We start from the raw sequence: 18,135 nt of genomic DNA, 5'->3' as shown, positions 1-18,135 counted from the left end.
TCCTCTGTAATTAGTAATGATGTTATGTAATGGGGTGGTATTTGGCAGCTGTGTGTTCATTTCTTACAATATGCATGTGCTTTTCTTAATATCTGTATAACTGATTTGCATGACTTGATTTCCTGTTTTATTCAAGGGCTATAATCTGTTACTGTCATTGTTTGATGCCCAAACTGTCCCTGATTTAGCAGGAACCTACTCAGGCTGACTCTTTGCCCTTTGACCTATTCCCATTGTGCTTTGAGCACTTCTGTATTGAGTTCACTCAATACCAACCAGCACTGCCGTGGTCTTGGTCTTTGCTTCCCTTGACAGTGAGGAATTTGCCTCTGATTATCCCTAATGTGTTTACCTCTGACCAGTCCCCTTCATGTTACCAGTCTGCCATCGCTGCTGCCCCCCTGCCCCACCAGCTCCCTGCTCCTTCACCTGCTTGGGCTCTGATGCCACACGGTGGGCTAAGGGGGTGTCTGTCAGCCATTCTGCCAGCTGCTCGCTGTCCCCAGTCTGGATGTCCTCTTCTGGGGTCCTTGGGCTCTGACACTCCACACCAGGCTCCTCCAACCCTCACCCTGCATGGACACCCTCTTCGTTTCATCCTGGCTGCTGTGGCTGCCCCACCACAGATGCGGGTGCAGCCCCTTGGCTGAAGGACTGAGTTATTCAGGATGGGAGTGGAAGAGGATAAGCTTAAATGAACGTTAAACATTATTGTTCCCCTACCCTGGATTATTAAGGAAACAAATGGTAATTTCACCTTTAGGAAAGGCAGAATATTAAGGAAATTTAAAAAAATACTCCCTAATACCACTAATAGTGTTGCTCACGATTTTATGTAGTGCTCTGGTAAACACCCTAATACACAAGATCCCAATTTTGTAAAACTGTAGAGCACATATAGTATATCCAGTATAAACCCAAGTTTATACAGCATTGATCCTAATTATGAAAAATATAATGCACAGCAAGTAGTATGTATAGTCTTTGCATACTTATATACTATATGTACCCTGTAATTTATCCATATTGGGATTTTTCTAGTTTTTCTTTCAACCCAGGCACTTTCTCATGTTTTTAAGGATCATATCATTAGAGGATGTTGATCTTTAATGGCCGTGTAGCTTTCCATCATTCATTTCAACCTGTTCTCTGCAGTTGAACACTGAGCTTGTTCATAATTGTTTTCTTTTTTTCTTTTCTGTAATTAAACTTGCATCAGAGCTTATTTATTTATTTTTGGCTGTGCGCGGGCTTTCTCTAGTTGTGGTGAGTGGGGGCTGCTCTTAGTTGCGGTGCGCGGGCTTCTTATTGCAGTGGCTTCTCTCGTTGCAGAGCCCAGGCTCTGGGCACGTGGGCTTCAGTAGTTGTGGCATGTGGGCTCAGTAGTTGTGGCTTGCGGGCTCTAGAGCACAGGCTCGGTAATTGTGGCACACAGGCTTAGTTGTTCCAGGGCACGTGGGATCTTCCCGGACCAGGGCTCGGACCCGTGTCCTCTGCATTGGCAGGCGGATTCTTAACCACTGCGCCACCAGCAAAGTCCCATAATTGTTTTCTGTTTTATGTGCTACAGTGAAATTCCTGGTCCATAAATCTTGGTGACTCATGAAGGTGTAATCTCAGAACCATAGTTTTGTCACTCTCCACAGGGTTGCGGGGGCGGGGGGGGGGGGGGTGTCAGCTAGCATCCCTGACTCTGGGGGGCGCATGTCTCCTTAACTGGTGTTGGCCAAGGGTAACTTTTTGGTATGTTGTCTTCACTTCTCTGATTATTAGTGGGATTGAACTTTTTTTCATATCCTTCTGGCTGTTTGTATTTCGTGAAAGTTGCTCTTTTGTGATAAATGCTTTTCTGTTCATAGGAAACTCCGGGGCGTTCTACAGCAGAGGCTAATAAAATTCTTCATTGACCAGAGTAAAAAACATGCTGAGAAATATGCCAAGTTTTTTGAAGATTACGGCTTGTTCATGAGGGAGGGCATCGTGACCACGGCTGAGCAGGAGGTCAAGGTAGGGTCTGGGTTTCTGGGCCTTTCTCTGGGCTGCCTTGGGCTGTGGAGGAAGCTGCTGGAGATCAGAAACCTGAGCTTCCCAGGACGTGATGATGGCATAGCCAGGCACCCCAGTCACCACTCCCAGGGGTCAGAAAGTGCAGCCTTTGGCCTCTGGACTCCGCAGGTGGTCCCAGCAGGCCCGGCGTGCACTTGCACATGTCCAGCTCCTTCAGTGCCCTCATTTGAGGGGAGCGGGCATTTAGTGTCTCTTCCCCCAAGGGCCTGGGGGGCTTGGGGAGGTCACAGAAGTCAGGACAGGAGAGGTGCCTGGTTCACGGGGTGGGGAGGGCAGGTGAGGTATATGTAGTCAGGGCAGTTCATCATGTGATCGGTAGAAATCCATCAACACTGTGCCACTGGGTTAATTGCGCAATTACTTAAAAATGATGAGATTGTTCCATAAACATTTATTGGCCACTTTTAAGTTGTGATACAGTTCCCATACAATGAAATTCACTCTCTTAAAGTGAACAGTTCATTTAGTACCTTCACAGGTTGTACGTCCACCACCATCTGGTTCTGGAACATTTCCATCACTCCCAAAAGACACATGTCTTTTGTCACTCTTAGCGCTGGCGTTTCGTCTTTTGCTCCAGAACAGCAGCAGGGAAGGAGGGTGACCAACCGTCTGGGGTCCCAGGGTTTGTTCTGCAGGCCATGAGGGAGGGTGGGATGGGGCCTGGGCACTGCGGCTACCAGCCTGCTCCCCCCAGGCCCTCATCACCCTGGGTCCTCCTAACCCCGGTTGTTGGCACAAGGACTCCAGTGGCTCTAAGTGCTGCCTGCTCGGACTCTCCACTCATTCCTCTCTGTGTTTGTAGGTAGCGGGACACAGGTGGTGCCAGAGGCTTTTCTGAGTGCTTTATAAACACTGACTGACTCAGGGTTTTTTTAAATAAATAAATAAATAAAGTTATTTATTTTTTGGCTGATTTGGGTCCTCGTTGCTGCACGCGGACTTTTCTCTAGTTGTGGCGAGCGGGAGCTACTCTTCGTTGTGGTGGACCGGCTTCTCGTGGTGGCTCCTCGTTGCAGGTCACAGGCTCTAGGCACACGGGCTTTAGTAGTTGTGGCACGCGGGCTGTAGAAAGTAGGCTCAGTAGTTGTGGTGCACGGGCTTAGTTGCTCTGCGGCACGTGGGATGTTCCCGGACCAGGGCTCGAACCTGTGTCCCCTGCATTGGCAGGCAGATTCTTAAACACTGCATCACCAGGGAAGGCCCCTTACTCAGTTAATGAGGATCCGTAACATGCACAAGAGCATGAGCTTAACCTATGAACCTAGAGCCTGGCTCGCCGGGTGGGCTCCCAGATCCCTGGTTTTGCCTGTTCGTCCCCCTTTCATCCCCACCACATCACTCTCTCATCTGGACCTCCCCTCTGGGCACCATGGGTTGTTGGAGATGAGTCGGTGGCATAGACGAGGCAGTTTACTGTCAGGTCATGTCCAGGCTGGTGCGTCAGGGAGCTGGACCCCAGCCTGTTGCTGCTTCTGTCCTTATAGGCGACTCCCTCATGGAGTCTAGATGCCACCAGCATCTCAGCCGACAGGAGCAGATGGACAAGCCCCTCCTTTCAGGGCCTGTTCTCTGAGTCACACACCCCACTTAGGCTTGTACCCCCTGGGCCAGGACTCGTCCCCTGGCTGTGAGGAAGGCTGGGAAGTGTGGACTTCACACCCGTGTCCCCTGCTTGGCGAGAGCCAGGGTCTGTGACTCGAGACAGAGGGAGGATGCTGGGTCCAGAGTGGGCTCTGCCACGGACAGGGCCTAGCCACTCCTGGGACCGTTTTTGCAGCTCACCTGGAAAGGCCCTCTCAGCAAGGCCCTGGGCCACCTGTGGTGGAACGTGCTTTCCGAGGTCCCCTGAACTTCTGACATGGGGCCCAATGGACAGCACTGGAGTCCCTCAGAGCTCCCCAGGGCCCGAGCCAGCCCAGGGCGCCATCCCTGGACCAGGCTCCCAAAGGAGCTGCCTTGGCTGCAGGACACGGTCACCAGGCGGGTGTGAGGCCAGCCAGAGCCTTTCCTCCCTTAGCTGAAGGCTCCCGAAGTCTGTGCCCCGCTGTCGGGAGGCTTTCAGAGCCAGGACCTGGAATGAGCAATGACCTGGCCTCTGTCTGTCTACAGGAGGATATTGCAAAGCTGCTGCGGTACGAGTCGTCGGCACTGCCTGCTGGGCAGCTGACCAGCCTCCCAGACTACGCCAGCCGCATGCAGGCCGGCACCCGCAGTATCTACTACCTGTGCGCCCCCAACCGGCACCTGGCGGAGCACTCGCCCTACTATGAGGCCATGAAGTGGAAAAACACAGAGGTGGGTGAGCCAAGTGGCAGGCTTGGCCCCTACCGGGCCTCCCTGCACTTGTCCTTCCCTTGGGGCCAGGTCAGAGGGCGAGGGGGTCTGACCACTGAAGGAGGGTCCCCATGCTCACTGGGGAATGGCTGAATGTGCCCACGATTCGGGAGAGCGGAGCAGTGAGAGTCAGCATCCAGGGTCACAGAGGCCAGGCTGAAGCCTGCCTACTAGTTTGGGTCTTTCTAGGAGGTGACACAGGGATTTCTCTATAAATAGCATCACTGCTTCTAAGATAGAGCCAGAGCCTCCCTGAGAGCCGTCTGTAAACCACTGCGTCCACAAGGCCCAGGAACCCCAGCACCCCCTGCATGGCCCTCAGATGCTGGGCCCAGCCCGCAGCCCCAGCCCCTGCTCCGTGTCCCTCTCCTGTCACGGGCAGAGGGTTCCCCGGGCCTGATGGAAGCCATTTCGGGTCCTCACAGGTTCTCTTCTGCTACGAGCAGTTTGATGAGCTGACCTTGCTCCACCTTCGTGAGTTTGACAAGAAGAAGCTGATGTCTGTGGAAACGGACATCGTTGTTGACCACTACAAGGAGGAGAAGTTTGAGGACGGCTCCCCAGGTCGGCTTGCTTCCCTTCTCTCTGGGCACAGGTGTGGATGGTGGCCTGGGGTGCAGATGAGGCCAGGCAGGCCCAGGGAGCTGGCACTGTTTGCTACACGGCCTCTTCGTTCTGCAACAGTGGGTCTATATGGGGTTTTCTTTTCACAGCTTGCCTTCCTAAGATTGATAAAGCTTAAGAGAATCAGACATTTTAAAGCCCTAACAAAATTATATGGGCCTCAGGCAATCAAAAGTATCCTTTCTGGGGTCCAAATTTATCTGCTTAATTTTAGATGAAGAGTGTTCTGGTAGCTTCTGTCGTTGTGCCAGTGGCTGGCAGGGTGGAGGGAGCCTGCCGATGGGAGCCTATGGGGAGGGAGTTGTGGAGACGGTCTCCAAGCTCACCCTTCTGCTCTCCTGTAGCTGGCGACCGTCTGTCAGAGAAGGAGACAGAGGACCTGATGGCCTGGATGAGAAACGCGCTAGGGTCCCGTGTCACCAACGTGAAGGTGAGGCCTCCCAAAGACGGGCCACCACCCAACCACCATGGCCCTTGGTGACTGCACAGCTGGCCAGCCTGCCGGCTCTGGTTGCTGCTGCTCCTGCATGTGTGCGATCGTGAGCACGTAGCCACATGTGCCCGGGGAGTTACTGAGGTCGGGCGGGCAAGCTTGGCTTTGCCTCCACTTTGTAGAGCAGTTGGAATGAAGAAAGTGGAAGGTGAGCTGCTGAGGGCCTGGTGGGCAGGCAGAAGCAGAGAGGAGGTGTCCCCAGTTGGCCTCCCCAGGGCCATCCTCGTCCAGGCCTAGAGGAGCTGCAGTGGCTGAGGACACAAGGGCGTACGGTCCAGCTTGGGTTCTCAGTGGGGGTTCTGGGTAGGCTTTAATGAGCTAGGAACCCACTGATCCAGCTCTGAGCTGCAAGAGAAAAGACAGTCACCAGGGAACAGGTGTCACTGGCTGAGGGACATGTTCAGGAGTGGCCCCAAAGGGACAGGCAGGTGTGCAGGGTAGGGAAGGCTGAGAGCAGAGGAGGGCAGACCTGGGGGCTCCATGGGAGGTAGCAGTGGGTCTCTGAGGGAGGCGAGGGCTTCCTGGCAGGGAGCAAGGTGTGTGGCTGGGGTTTCTCTATGTAACACACATATCGTGTCCATGCTTTACAGCAGTGACTCATTTAAGGTGGCCTAGGAGGTAGGTAGAATTCTCGTCCGTATCCTATGAAGGAAACAGGCAGAGCGCTTCCGCAGGTCAGGAAGTCGTGGAGCTGGATCCTTACTGTGCTGCCGGGAAGGGGGCAGCCATGGGCCCAGCAGGCCCAGGAGAGTCTCTGGCGTAAGTCAGGAGGCCTGAAGCCTGTGGGGCTCGGTGAGAAAAGGTGTATTTGATGAAGTAAAGGCCAGAGGGAGCCACAGGGAGCGGTGGGTGAGAGCACCGTCTGCAGTAAAGACGGACACAAGATTGAGGAAGAGGCTGGGCCAGGGGAAATGGGGTGGCCAGTCCTGGCGGGTCTTCAGACAGTTGCTGTAGGACCTGGAAGTGGACCCTGTGAAGCAGAGAAGTGCAGATAACACCAGGCAAGATGGACCTTGGATGGTAACTGATAGGTTAGAAATTGGTAGCTTTGGAGTGTAGAAGAGGAGGGAGTTCCCAAGCAGGGTACGATTCGTTAGCAGGTGATTGAGAGGGAGGGAGGAGCACTGCTGGTTGAGGGTATGTCCCTGGAGACCTGCGTTCTCCTGTCTTGTCATTTGGGGAAGCTTTATACCTGGTCAAGACCCTGCCAGGGCCCCTGTCACCCCCGGCCTTGCTTGCAGGTGACTCCTCGGCTGGACACCCACCCTGCTATGATCACGGTGCTGGAGATGGGGGCCGCCCGGCACTTCCTGCGCATGCAGCAGCTGGCCAAGACCCAGGAGGAGCGTGCTCAGCTGCTGCAGCCCACGCTGGAGATCAACCCCAGGTAAGGCTGCTGGCTCCAGGCCTCTTGGGCCCAGGGCCCTTGATGCCCAGGGAATGGGCATGCTCATTTCTAACCTGCCAGGTAATCTTTTAAAATTGTATGTGAGTGTGTGTTCTTTTATTTATAACACATAGAAAGTGCATAAAACTTTTGGACAGTTTGATAAATGTTTATATAAACACTCGTGTAATTGAACTGTATTAAACTATACCTATGTGACATTTAAAAAAACTGAACCTTGCCGACACCCAGACACTCCTGTTTTCCTCCTACTTGAATTCTGTCCCGCTCTCCAGGGAGAACCACAGTCCTGATTTCTGTGTCAGTCACTTCCTCACTGTGCTTTATGGTTTTTCAGCTACTTGTGTGTCATTACACACAAGCTCAGTTCTGCCTGTTTCTGAACTTCACGTGAATGGACCCCTGTGCACAGGTTCCCTTTGAAGCCTTCCTTTCTTCTCTTGGCGTGTGATCAGATGTATTCATCTGTGGGGGTGACTATAGTTTGTTCTTGTTCACAGCTGAATCACAGGGAGGGTATGAATCTACTCAGCACAATTATTTATTCTATTTTGATAGACATTTGGGTAGTTTCCATTTGGAGGCTGTTGGGAACACATTGCTCTGAACATTCTTGTCCCCCATCTGGTGCTGCACATGTGTTTCTCCGGGATGGGTGCCCAGGCGTGAAAGCACCTTATCCTCAGCTGGGCTGAGTAAGGCCCACTGCTTCCAGAGGGCAGAGCATGGGAACCCAGGTCCCTGCAAGTTAGAAGGCTACTGTTCTTTTTTCTGTTGGGCTTTAAAAAAAAAAAATTGATTGGTAGTTCTTTATATATACTTTAACAGTTGCAAATATCTTTTCTGTCTTTTCACCTGTCTTTTAATTTCTTAATTTTAATGTAGTCAAATGTATATACATTTGTTAGAGATTTCTTAAGACCCCAAAAAGCATCTATTCCAGACATGAGTTTCTTCTCCTGCATGTCCTTCTAAAAGCTGTATAGTTCTGCCCTTTCATGTTGGTTGAGCCCATCTCTAACTGGCCTGTCTGGGATTGGGGGCTAAGGGGGGTTCTAGTTTCATCTTATTCCATGTGAACACCCTGTTGCCCACACCGTTAACTGTGCTGCCTTCTCAGATGAGTATCTCTTGGAAACTTATGTTTTCTTTAGAGTTCTTGTACATTTTTTATAGTTATTTGATGTGTCTTTATTGGATATTTTGAAATTTCATTTTCTAACTGTTGTATATGGAGACAGTTTCTTTTTTGGAAATTGACTGTATACAGCAGTAGTTTTTTACATGAAGTTACATGAACAAGTTACCAAAAACGCTAGAAAATCCATAGTCTCACCCCCACCACAGTCACTGTACCCTATTTGGTATATTTTCTTCTGGACTTTCGTCTTATTGTGGGTTTTGGTTTTTTTATGTAGTACATGCCTAATTTTTTTATTCATCACCTATAAATATTTTTCCATGTTGCTTTAGAACCATTAATTTACTTAAAACTACTGGGGAGTAGGGGGAAGTGCCTTTTCCAGTTTCTGAGCCAAATTACTAGTAACACAATTACTGGGTGAAAAGATCTGAATTGGCTCATGGCTGGCCACAAAGAGCGTTGGACGCCTCTCAAAGGAGCTGTCCTGGTTGGCAGGTTGGCATAATGGGTGCAGGCCTGTGTAATGGGTGCACAGTTCCCAGCTGTGAGTCCCCAATAGAGATGGACGCTGACTGGACACCCCGTTGCCTTAACTAGTTCTGACACAGAAGCAGTTTTGTAAGATAGCTGTGCAGAGTGCTCGTTTCTGTTGCCAAAAGACTCTTATTTTACAGATTTGCTTTAAAATTTGTTAATATATTCTTTCGGTTGAGAATTCTAAAGAACTAAGGGAGTTCACGGTGAACTCCCCGCCCCCCCCATCCCCAGTTTCCTCACGTATCTTCGGAGACACTGTGTGGGGCCTCCTCTGGTACACTTGCTGTGCAGTGTGCTCACCTTGCTTTGTAAAGTGTTTGCTACTCTGAACAGCCCTGTGAGGGGAGGGAATCATGTCGTCTCAGACAGGGACCAAAGACACTCCTGCTGTCCTCTAACCTTTCCCCAGTGCCTTCAGTTTTATCCAACATCAATTTTTGCCGTTCTCTTAAAATTATACCTTATAATTTTGATGTATGTTTCCCACTGTATTTTTTCCTGTGCAGAAAATGTTTTTTTGTAGTCAGTTATTCTTTTCTTCTGACTTCTGGGTTTGTATTTTGTTTAAAAAGGCTTTCCCCTTCCGAGATTATAAAATACTTCTTCCCTGTTTTCTTCGAGTATTATACTTATTTGCTTTTAATTTTTACATTTAATCTTTGATCCCTCTGGAAATTAATCACATCGGAATCCAACTTGTTTCCTGGGTGCGGCCCAGTTATCCTGTCTTTATGAGGTACTAACGAAATTCCTATATGAATTGGGCCATTTATACATTGTCCACTTTGTTGCACTGAGCTGTTACCTTTTCATTTTCCAGAACTGTTTAATTACTGGAGCTTTATGTTTTAACTGGGACTTCCTCCTCTAACTGCTCTTCCATGTTTACTTTATAAATTTTATACTAGATTTTTTAGATTAAAGGAATCCTATTAAATAAGGAAAGTTTCACTTCTATTTATGGTCCACTTATCCAAGAACTATAACATATGTCTTTTCATATATTAAACTCATCTTTCTTTACCTTAGTAGTGTTTCCTTTATATCAATTTTAGTATCAAAATTTTTGCTGGGTTTTCTGGGTATATAATCTGTAATTGATCATTATGGGCTTTATTTTTTATACTGGACCTATTACCCTTTTTTGCATGTCCTGATAACCCCAACATTTCAGAAAAGTCACTGGAGCACAAAGTTAGAGGCTGTGTGTGCATCCCCAGCCCTGAGCTAATAACTTCTGGTGGTTTCTGTGTTCAGGCACACACTCATCAAGAAGCTCAGTCAGCTGAGAGATAGCGAGCCTGACCTGGCCCAGCTGCTGGTGGATCAGGTGAGTCTGCTGGAGGAATGCGAACAGTAAACTGAGGCATGGGGCTGTCAGCTTCAGGAGGCTCTCTCTTCCTTTCTTCTCTCTCTTTGAGGTCCCTGGGTTGGGATCAGGCCTCGCTCACCCTCCCACTAACAACGAGGTGCTGCCTTGCCTTTCAGATCTACGAGAATGCCATGATCACAGCGGGGCTGGTCGACGACCCCCGACCCATGGTCAGCCGCCTGAACCACCTGCTCATCAAGGCCCTGGACCGACACTGACAGCTGTGAAAGCCCCAGGTCCTCCTGCCCAGGGTTGGGGGGGGTGGGTGGATGGGGACGATGACAAAGGACTGGATGCTGCCAATGAGAACAGCTACTTTTGAGCTTTATTCACTTAAAATGTATTCTTAGAGTTTTTGTCCAGACTGGGGTGCTCTGGTGACACAACCTCCAAGCTTACAATGGAAGCGGGTACAGTGAGGAAAAGCCTACCTTCCTCTAATTCCAGCTGCCACGGTGGTGGGGAGGGGCAGGAGCACTCAGGACCAGGCACTGGTTTCCTAAACTCTGTCCCTAGCCTTTGGCTGTGTCGTCTCAGTTCTTGGCGACAGGCTGCAGAGCGGAGGTCGCTGGCCAGGCCCCACTCACGTCAGGCTCTCTTCAGCATCACCTCCACCGGGTAATGGTCGCTGATGGCTAGGGCCTGTGGGGAGACAGCCATGAGCACAGGGACACCCAGACATCTAAGTACTCTGCACTCATGCTCCTGAGGCCAGTCGGGATTTGGGCCTGGGAAAAAGAGACCAAGAGGCACCCAGGGCCACAGACAAGTGGCTCTTTCAAGTCAATGAAAAAAGCAGTGGGTCCAGGCCTATGTTCCTGTGTCCCAGGCCCCTATTAGAGCTACGTAACCAGGACACTTACCATCTGGTCACTCAATCCGTATGCAGCTTGGAAGTCAAAGGGAGCAGCTGAGTTGGGAACCACAGCATCTTGGAGCAGAGGTCCTGCAACCACGATCCTGCAGCATCAGACACAAGAGAAGGTCCCCTTCAGCCCACTGTCTAGCTCTGTGCACTTACACCTCAGATCCCAGCATGTCCCCCCAGCTCCTCTTGGTATGGTAAATGTCACACAGTTCCACTGTTCCCCAACTGCTCTCAAATGTTCCCATGGGGCCAGTCGGGTCCTGGCTCACTGTCACCCCAACACTGAGCTGAGCAACCTGGGCCCCAAACTGCACACCACTGACCAACCTACATACCCCCCAGTGAGTGTTATCCCTAAATGTGCTTCACCCCCAAACTAAGAAATGCTGCTCCTTTCATTCCATTTCCTAAGTGGACTGAGTGAAGCTCAGGAGGGTGCATGTCACAGGGCTTGGGAACCATTTCTGAAGCTGGTCATGGAGGCTCCCTCATCCCTGCCTGGGGGCTCAGTGTGGGCCCAGGCCCCGCTCACCTGTCGTAGGCACAGTGCGTGGATGTAACGGTGCTGTCGGCAGTGTCAGGAATCAGCCACTGGAAGGGGGGGCTCCTGCGCAGGCGGATGGATGACCACTGCGAGGGGGTCACGTAGCTGCAGCCAGCATTGAAATCACCCATCAACATGATGTCCTACCAGGAGACACACACTGGTTGGCCTGGGGCAGAAGGGGGGGCCCCAGAGCCCAAGGCTGGGGGTGGGGGTTGCCTCACCTCCAAGTCCCACTTCTGCCAGACATCCAGGTAGACATCATAGAGAGAGTCGATCTCAGCCACCGCATCCGATGGGGCTGCATGCAGGGGAACAATGGCAAACTCCTTGATCTCTGTGGAAACAGGAGTCATACTGAGCCGGTGTGGGCTGGGCTCAGCCAGGAGTTGGGCTGTGGTGGAGGACACATGAGCCAGTCTTCGAGGGTGGACGTTTTCCTAAGTAACTCCAATGTAAGACCAAAGCACAAAGGGTGTGGGCTGCAGCACGAGACAGCTTTCCAGGTGTCTCGGGAAGGGCTGGGCGGGGCACTCACGTGTGAAGGGGGAGGAGAACTTGACCACAGCTGGCTCTCGGCTGAAGCTGTCATTCCCACAGGGCTCACAGCCATCATCGTACTGGTAGCTGTCCAGCACGGAAACCTGGTCGGGTCTGCAGAAGGCCGGGCCAGAGGGCAGTTAGCCTTGGGCCAGGGTGCCAGCTTGTCTTGGTAAAGTCACTTTCTGCCACGTCCAGGTGGGCAGGGGGCCCGGCCTTAGCACCGCATAGACCCACTGGCCTGGAGCTCCTGCCATGTCCCCCTGCCTCTGCACAGGCTGTGAGGCCAGCTCAGAGCCCTGCTCTGTGGCCCCAGTTCTCGCCCCCACACCCGGAGGGGAGGGGCTCACAGGCTCTCTAGACCACACCCCAGCCTCCTGTCGGCACCCTCTGAGGAGGTGACCCAATCTACCTGAACAGGAAGAGGTAGCGCTCCTTATAGCTGTTGCGTCCCAGCGGCTCACTGACCACAAAGTGATAGGTGTTTGGGTCATCCCTGGATTGAGGAAACAAATGTCGCGGTCAGGGTGGGGGGCAGTCCGTGGGGACCCTCCTGCCACCTATATACATCTATAGCAGGGTTCCTGCCCACATCCCTATCTCTGGGGCCTGGCTGAAGTGGCATACCCTCTCCCATCCACGCCTCCCGGGACCGCACTGTCACCCACTGGTTGAGTTTGTCCAGCAGCCTCCCTACGGCCGTCAGGTGGTTGTCTCTGACCTCCTGGATGAGGGCGATATCATAGCGACTCAGGATCTGGGGACAAGGCCACAGTACTGCTAAGCGGGGCAGGCTGGGTGGAGACTGAGGCATCCGAGCCTGCCTGCTGTGAATCACAGGGCTGACCTGCTCCTCCCAGACACCTTCCTGTCACAGCTTGGCCTGGGACTTGCCTGGGACGTGCCAGACATCCCACCACCTCCAGCCGTGGTGGACGGCACAGCAGTGACAAGGACCTGTCCCCTTGACAGACAGGTGGGCTGAGACCAGAGGCTTTCAATCCCCTCCCCCGATCACCACCACTGCCAATCACCCTCAGGACTGACCACTGGCCCAGGGTTCCCAGGGCCTGTTAGAGGGCCCTCCCCTTCCCCCACCCTGAGTCCCCTGAGGACAGGCCAGCCTGGATTTACCTGTACAATGTAGTTGGAGAGGGTAGCATTGGACATCTTGGTCTCCCCGAAAGTCTGGATGTTGAAGGCTGCTATTCTCAGGGACAGGGTCTGCTGCAGCAGGCCAGCCAGGGTGAGTAGCACCCCCATCAGCCTGGCACCCCTCATTCTGGATGAGGAGAAATGTTCACATGTGGGCCTGAGGTTGGCAGACTCAGCACTCTGGCCTCCCTGAGTCCAGCTGCGCAGAACTGGTAGAGCCCAAGGCTGAGTAAACCCTGTCTTTGTGGGCTATGCCGAGCAGGCCAGGGTGAGCCTCTGAGCCCTCTCACCAGCATGCAGAGAGCCAGACACCAAGCGCCAAGTAACAGGCGCTGGATCTTCTCACTCCTCACCTGCCAGCAGATGAGCCCCTGTGAGGGTCGCCAGCCTAGGAAGCCCCTGACACTGTGGGTGGGGCACCAGCTCACCGCCCTCCCCGCTCCAGCCGCCCTCCCCTCTGGGATTGGCCAGGGCTCTTCCCAGGGTGGCCACGGTCACCAAGAGGGACTCCACGGGGCTTATGGGCCTGGTACCCACCTTCCACAGGCCACGGGTCACACAGCCCTTGGGGCACCAGGCACACTCACCTGAAACTTGACTTTCACAAAGACAACAGGAATTCTGCCAAGAATCAAGAATTGATACTCTTCGGTACCAATTTTCTCCTTTCACTGCTTTAAGAAAAAAATTCACAAAGTGTTAAGAAACACAACTGTGAGCTGCTGCAGCTCCAAATCCTCACACAGGGAATGTTCGTCCCACCTGGGGTTTTAAAGGTTTAGGCAGCTGTGACCTTTCCCAGGGCATCACCTGGAGGACACAGAACAATAGTGCTGCCTGTGGGGCTTTCCTAGCAGGTGGGTAGCTGGCATGTGTTTATTTCAAAAGGTACAGGTCCTTCCTGCTGTAAAGAGCACCTGATGTTTGCCCTTGGTTTTAAAAAGTAAAAAAAAAAAAAAACAAAAAAAACAGCCAAAGGCTCTGTGTCCTTTGCACAAGTTGCTCTCCCAGGGGTGGGGAGCAGATGCACTGGAGGGCAGGGTCCTGGCTACTCCTGGCTGCAGGACTTGAGGTGACCTTGGAGCTAGCAGCCAAAGCCAGACATTCCATGTTGCAAATGGAGCCCATGGTGGCTGCTCTCCCAGGACCCCATCTCTCACCAACTCCAACCCCTGCTTCCTAATCCTTCAGTTGTGACGGCTGCAAGCACCCTGGCCAGGAGTTGGGGCTCTCAACAGGGCGCACATGAGATGCAGCATTGGGGGCTGCAGGGCTGCGGGCACCAGGGAGGGGCAGGGGCTGCAGAGTCCACCTCACTTGCCAGCAAGGCAGCAGGAAACCTTCCTGTGGAGAGCCTGTGCATTTCACGCACAGGTGACAGGAGTGGCTGGGTCATAAGGACACTGTCAGGCAGCAGCTGAGGGTCCATGCCAGGCCATGGGTCCAGTCATTTCATTTGGAATCCTTGGCTTTCCCATTTGTGTTCATTACCTGTGGCTGCTGTAACAAGTCAGCACAAACTTGGTGGCTTGAAACTACAGAAACTTATTATCTAATAATCTTAGAGTCCAGAGTCCAAAATCTATTTCACTGAGCTGAAACAAGGTGTGGCAGGGCTGCACACGCTCTGGAGGTGCTGGGGGAGACCCTTCCTGCCTCTTCAGCTTCTGGAGGCTCCGGGTGTTCCTTCGCTTATGGCTGCATCACTTCAGTCTCTGCCTCCATCATTATATTGCCTTCTCTTCTGTGTCGGTTCTCTCCCCTCAAAGATATAGGTTATTGAGTTTAGGGTCCTCCCGGATAATCCAGGCCTGTCTCCCCATCCTGAGATCCTTTTTTGCCGTGTGAAGTTAATAGTTTGCAGGGATTAAGACATGGAGATATTTTGGGGGGTATTATTCAGCCCATCACCCTATCCATGGGGGCTCTGCCCCATTTCGGGGTTGGAGGTTGTGGTCTCCAAGGACAGCCCTGCAACTGGGAAGGCTGGGTCCCTTCCTGGAAAGGAAGGGTCTTGAAGTATAAAGGGGAGTGTAGGGCTACGGGGGCCTGGGGGTCAGGGAGCAGGAGGGGGCCTTAGGGGAAAAGTCAGCAGGAGCCAAGGTCAAAATCAAAGTGCCATGGATGTGGTCAGCTGATCATGAAGTAGGAGGACACAGAGGGATTAAAAACAACTCAGAAAGTAAACCAACTTCAACAAGACCAGAACCCCCTGAAGTAATGAGAACATGCTGACGGACAGCTCCAGCAGTCAGTAGGAATGCCAGTCAGCTCATGTGTACCCTGATATGGCATCTACAACATGGGGTCATGTGGCCTGGCCCTCAAGCTGCCAGAAGCCCCACTGCAGCCTTTTGCAAAGGTTTGATTGCTGACTCTCCTGTTTAAAATCCCCGAGGCTTCAAGTGTGTCAAAATTCAGACCCCAACCACCAGGCAAGACCATCAATGTATTCAGTGTAGGTGCCTTGACACTTTTCTTCCATAGGTATCTTTTCTGGACACACAGTTGCCAGACCTTTTGAGGGGAGCATGAGAGCAAACCAGTAGGCAGCAGAGCCATGGCTCACACAGAAGACACCCAGACCCCCCAGTTTTCAGCATGTGGGACACGGGCACCTGTTTGTTGGCACCCCTGTCCCCCTCTCAACCAAATGCTGCCCCTTCTCTGGGAGGTGCCCTCCCTCCCCAACCTGTCAGAAGAAAGGTCCCAACGGTGGCCTCATTTGCACAAAGTGCCAAGCTCTACTGCCATATTGGCTGCTCTAAGTCGGGCCCACAAGAGAGGCAGGCAGCACAGCCGGGAAGACCCTGGCCCAGGAGTCAGGGATTTGGGGCCCAGACCAGGCTCACCCACTGCACCTTCAACCACTTTGAACCTCAATATCTTCATCTATAAAATGGGGATAAAACTGTCACTGCTTTCCTCTTAGGTTTGTCTTAAGGATCAACAGACATAACATTATTCTACAGAAGAATCATTTCACATCTTAAAAATTCATTTTATCCCTAAGACTAGTAACCTTCTCAGCTGTTATATTTCCATCACCCTTTTAACTTTCCCTCATGGACCTCTTTTCCATTTGTATCAGTCAGCTGTTGCTGTGTAACAAGCAACCCCAGGATTCAATATGTATGGCAGTATGCATTTTTTTTCTCATGCTCACAGGTCTGTAGGTTAGCTGGGAGGGCTCTGCTCCCTGGGCCTCCCTCTGGGTGGGGGAGTAGGCACTGGGCTGAAGGGGCTGCAGCTAGCATATATGCTCTTCTAACATGGTGGAAGGTGGAAACTTCCAGAGAGGTGAACAGAAATACATGATGCCTCCAGAAGCCTAGGCTCAAAATCTGCATGATGCCACTTCTGCCCATATTCTTTTGGTCTTAGCAAGTGACAGGGCCAAACCCAACACCAATGGCAGAGTCAGGGGTACACTCCTCCCGCGCCAGGCTCCACAGTGGAGACAGAATGGGTGCCAGGGAAGGGAGGAAGCCCAGTGTTGCTGGCATTTTTCAATATCACATCAGCAGGGAAATGGGTGCAGACGGCAGACCGCTTTCTCTGATCAGGGTGAGCTATTTTTACATCAACCCCGAAAGTCTGCCACACTCTTTAGTTAAACTAAACCTGTTCAGATACAGGAAGGGGAAATGACGCATCACACCGAAGTAATTAAGTCGGGGTCAGGTCTTGAGTTCTGAGGCATTTTAAATCAAAGAATAGGGCTTCCCTGATGGCACAGTGGTTAAGAATCCGCCTGCCAATGCAGGCAACACGAGTTTGAGCCCTGGTTCAGGAAGATTCCACATGCCACGGAGCAACTAAGCCCGTGCGCCACAACTACTGAGCCTGTGCTCTAGGGCCCGCGAGCCATGACTACTGAAGCTCACACGCCTAGAGCCCATGCTCCACAACAAGAGAAGCCACCACAATGAGAAGTCCGCACACCACAACAAAGAGTATCCCCCATTAGCTGCAACTAGAGAAAGCCTGCGCACAGCAACAAAGACCCAACTCAGCCATAAATAAATAAATAAATTTATAAAAAATAAATAAAATCAAAGGATAGAGAGAAAATCCTCTAAGCACTGAAGCTGGGAACACGATAGCTTCAAAGGGACATTTGCCATGTGCAGGCTGTTGGGCTGTGAGGGCAACAGTGAGTGCCACAAGACCCAGTGAGCCATCCCAAAGAATTGCTGGGGGTGGGGGGGGGACTTGCACACCAACATGTGGCCCAGGACAGAGGATGTCCACAGACCCAGAGGGAAAAGGGCACAGAGCCGCAGTTTCTAAACAATGCACTGAATAACCCCCAGCCCACAGTGAACTTGCAGGCACAGCAGGATGCCTTTTACTTTTGAGGAAAATGGCGATACTAAACATCTCTGAACACTTCATGGTTTCAACATCATATCTTGCTACACTCCTTTCCACTATTTCATGTCTGCAAAGCTAGGTTTCTGGCAGTTATTGAAAAAGCAATTACTGTGTAAGAATCAATGTGAAAAAAGCAACAAGGGTGGCAGTGTCCAATCTGATTCCAAGATTCAAGAAGAGCCGATAGGCACACGTTCCACCCATAAATAATTACAGTTACTTAAAAATGAAATGAAAAAAAATTTAAGTTTACATTTATTTTCCAAATATCTACTGTAAGTTGCTAGGATGTCAATACTTAACTTGTTTGGACTTATGTATTTAAAAATGGAACTGTTAGGTACTTCTTTTGGCCTATAAGTCCCTTAAAATAATTACTGAACCTTAACTAGAAGTGCTCTGAACTGCGAGTTTGGGAACCTCTAGATCTGACATACACAGTGGGTATGCCCCCCTCCCACTATGGCCCTGCCTCCACCCAGATGCTCAGATACCTGAGGCTCATCTGGGTCCCTGTTTTCTCTCAGCCCCACCCCAAATGCATCCTGAGTCTACAGTCCCCTCTGGTTTTGCAGCTGCGACACCTGTCCTTTGCTGAACACAAGCAAATCTGCCCATTGGTCTCCCTGCTCCCAGAAACTCTCCCCACAATCCCAGTATCCACACAGC

At 51.6% G+C, this 18,135-nt stretch overlaps 2 protein-coding genes across 7 annotated transcripts in view; one reads left to right on the top strand and one right to left on the bottom strand.

Annotated features, from left to right (window-relative positions):
* The window catches only part of TRAP1 (TNF receptor associated protein 1), a 45,037-nt gene extending 34,706 nt beyond the window's left edge, over window positions 1-10,331 (top strand). For 3 of the 4 annotated variants that reach the window (XM_004270239.3, XM_049699536.1, XM_033428933.2), the window contains exons 12-18: window positions 1,860-2,007; window positions 4,180-4,365; window positions 4,830-4,968; window positions 5,373-5,458; window positions 6,763-6,908; window positions 9,868-9,940; window positions 10,099-10,331. In XM_004270239.3, coding sequence (XP_004270287.1) covers window positions 1,860-2,007; window positions 4,180-4,365; window positions 4,830-4,968; window positions 5,373-5,458; window positions 6,763-6,908; window positions 9,868-9,940; window positions 10,099-10,200 — 880 coding nt within the window. In that variant the 3' untranslated portion in view covers window positions 10,201-10,331. Of the gene's footprint in view, window positions 1-1,859; window positions 2,008-4,179; window positions 4,366-4,829; window positions 5,000-5,372; window positions 5,459-6,762; window positions 6,909-9,867; window positions 9,941-10,098 lie in introns of all 4 variants that reach the window. The other variant, XM_049699537.1, reaches the window with a different exon arrangement.
* DNASE1 (deoxyribonuclease 1) lies at window positions 2,444-13,215 on the bottom strand. Of its 3 annotated transcripts, XR_001119768.3 has the most exons (9): window positions 13,069-13,215; window positions 12,603-12,691; window positions 12,347-12,430; window positions 11,933-12,048; window positions 11,619-11,731; window positions 11,383-11,537; window positions 10,846-10,942; window positions 10,414-10,624; window positions 2,444-5,866 (listed from the first exon to the last, which is right to left on the bottom strand). XR_001119768.3 is itself a non-coding variant. In XM_012533166.3 (8 exons), exons 1-8 carry the CDS (start codon window positions 13,213-13,215, stop codon window positions 10,571-10,573), a joined length of 855 nt encoding a protein of 284 aa, XP_012388620.1. In that variant the 3' UTR covers window positions 10,286-10,570. The 3 variants fall into 3 exon arrangements, 2 of the variants coding, with proteins under 2 accessions (XP_012388620.1, XP_049555513.1); XM_012533166.3 differs by lacking the exon at window positions 2,444-5,866 and having other exon boundaries at window positions 10,286-10,624; XM_049699556.1 differs by lacking the exons at window positions 2,444-5,866; window positions 12,603-12,691 and having other exon boundaries at window positions 10,286-10,624; window positions 13,069-13,208.
* Between the last annotated feature and the right edge of the window lie 4,920 nt (window positions 13,216-18,135).

This window comes from Orcinus orca, chromosome 16, assembly GCF_937001465.1.
Source record: "Orcinus orca chromosome 16, mOrcOrc1.1, whole genome shotgun sequence".
Lineage (NCBI taxonomy): Eukaryota > Metazoa > Chordata > Mammalia > Artiodactyla > Delphinidae > Orcinus > Orcinus orca.
The sequence above is the reverse complement of the archived record's forward strand: the minus strand, read 5'-3'. Positions and strand labels throughout refer to the sequence as shown.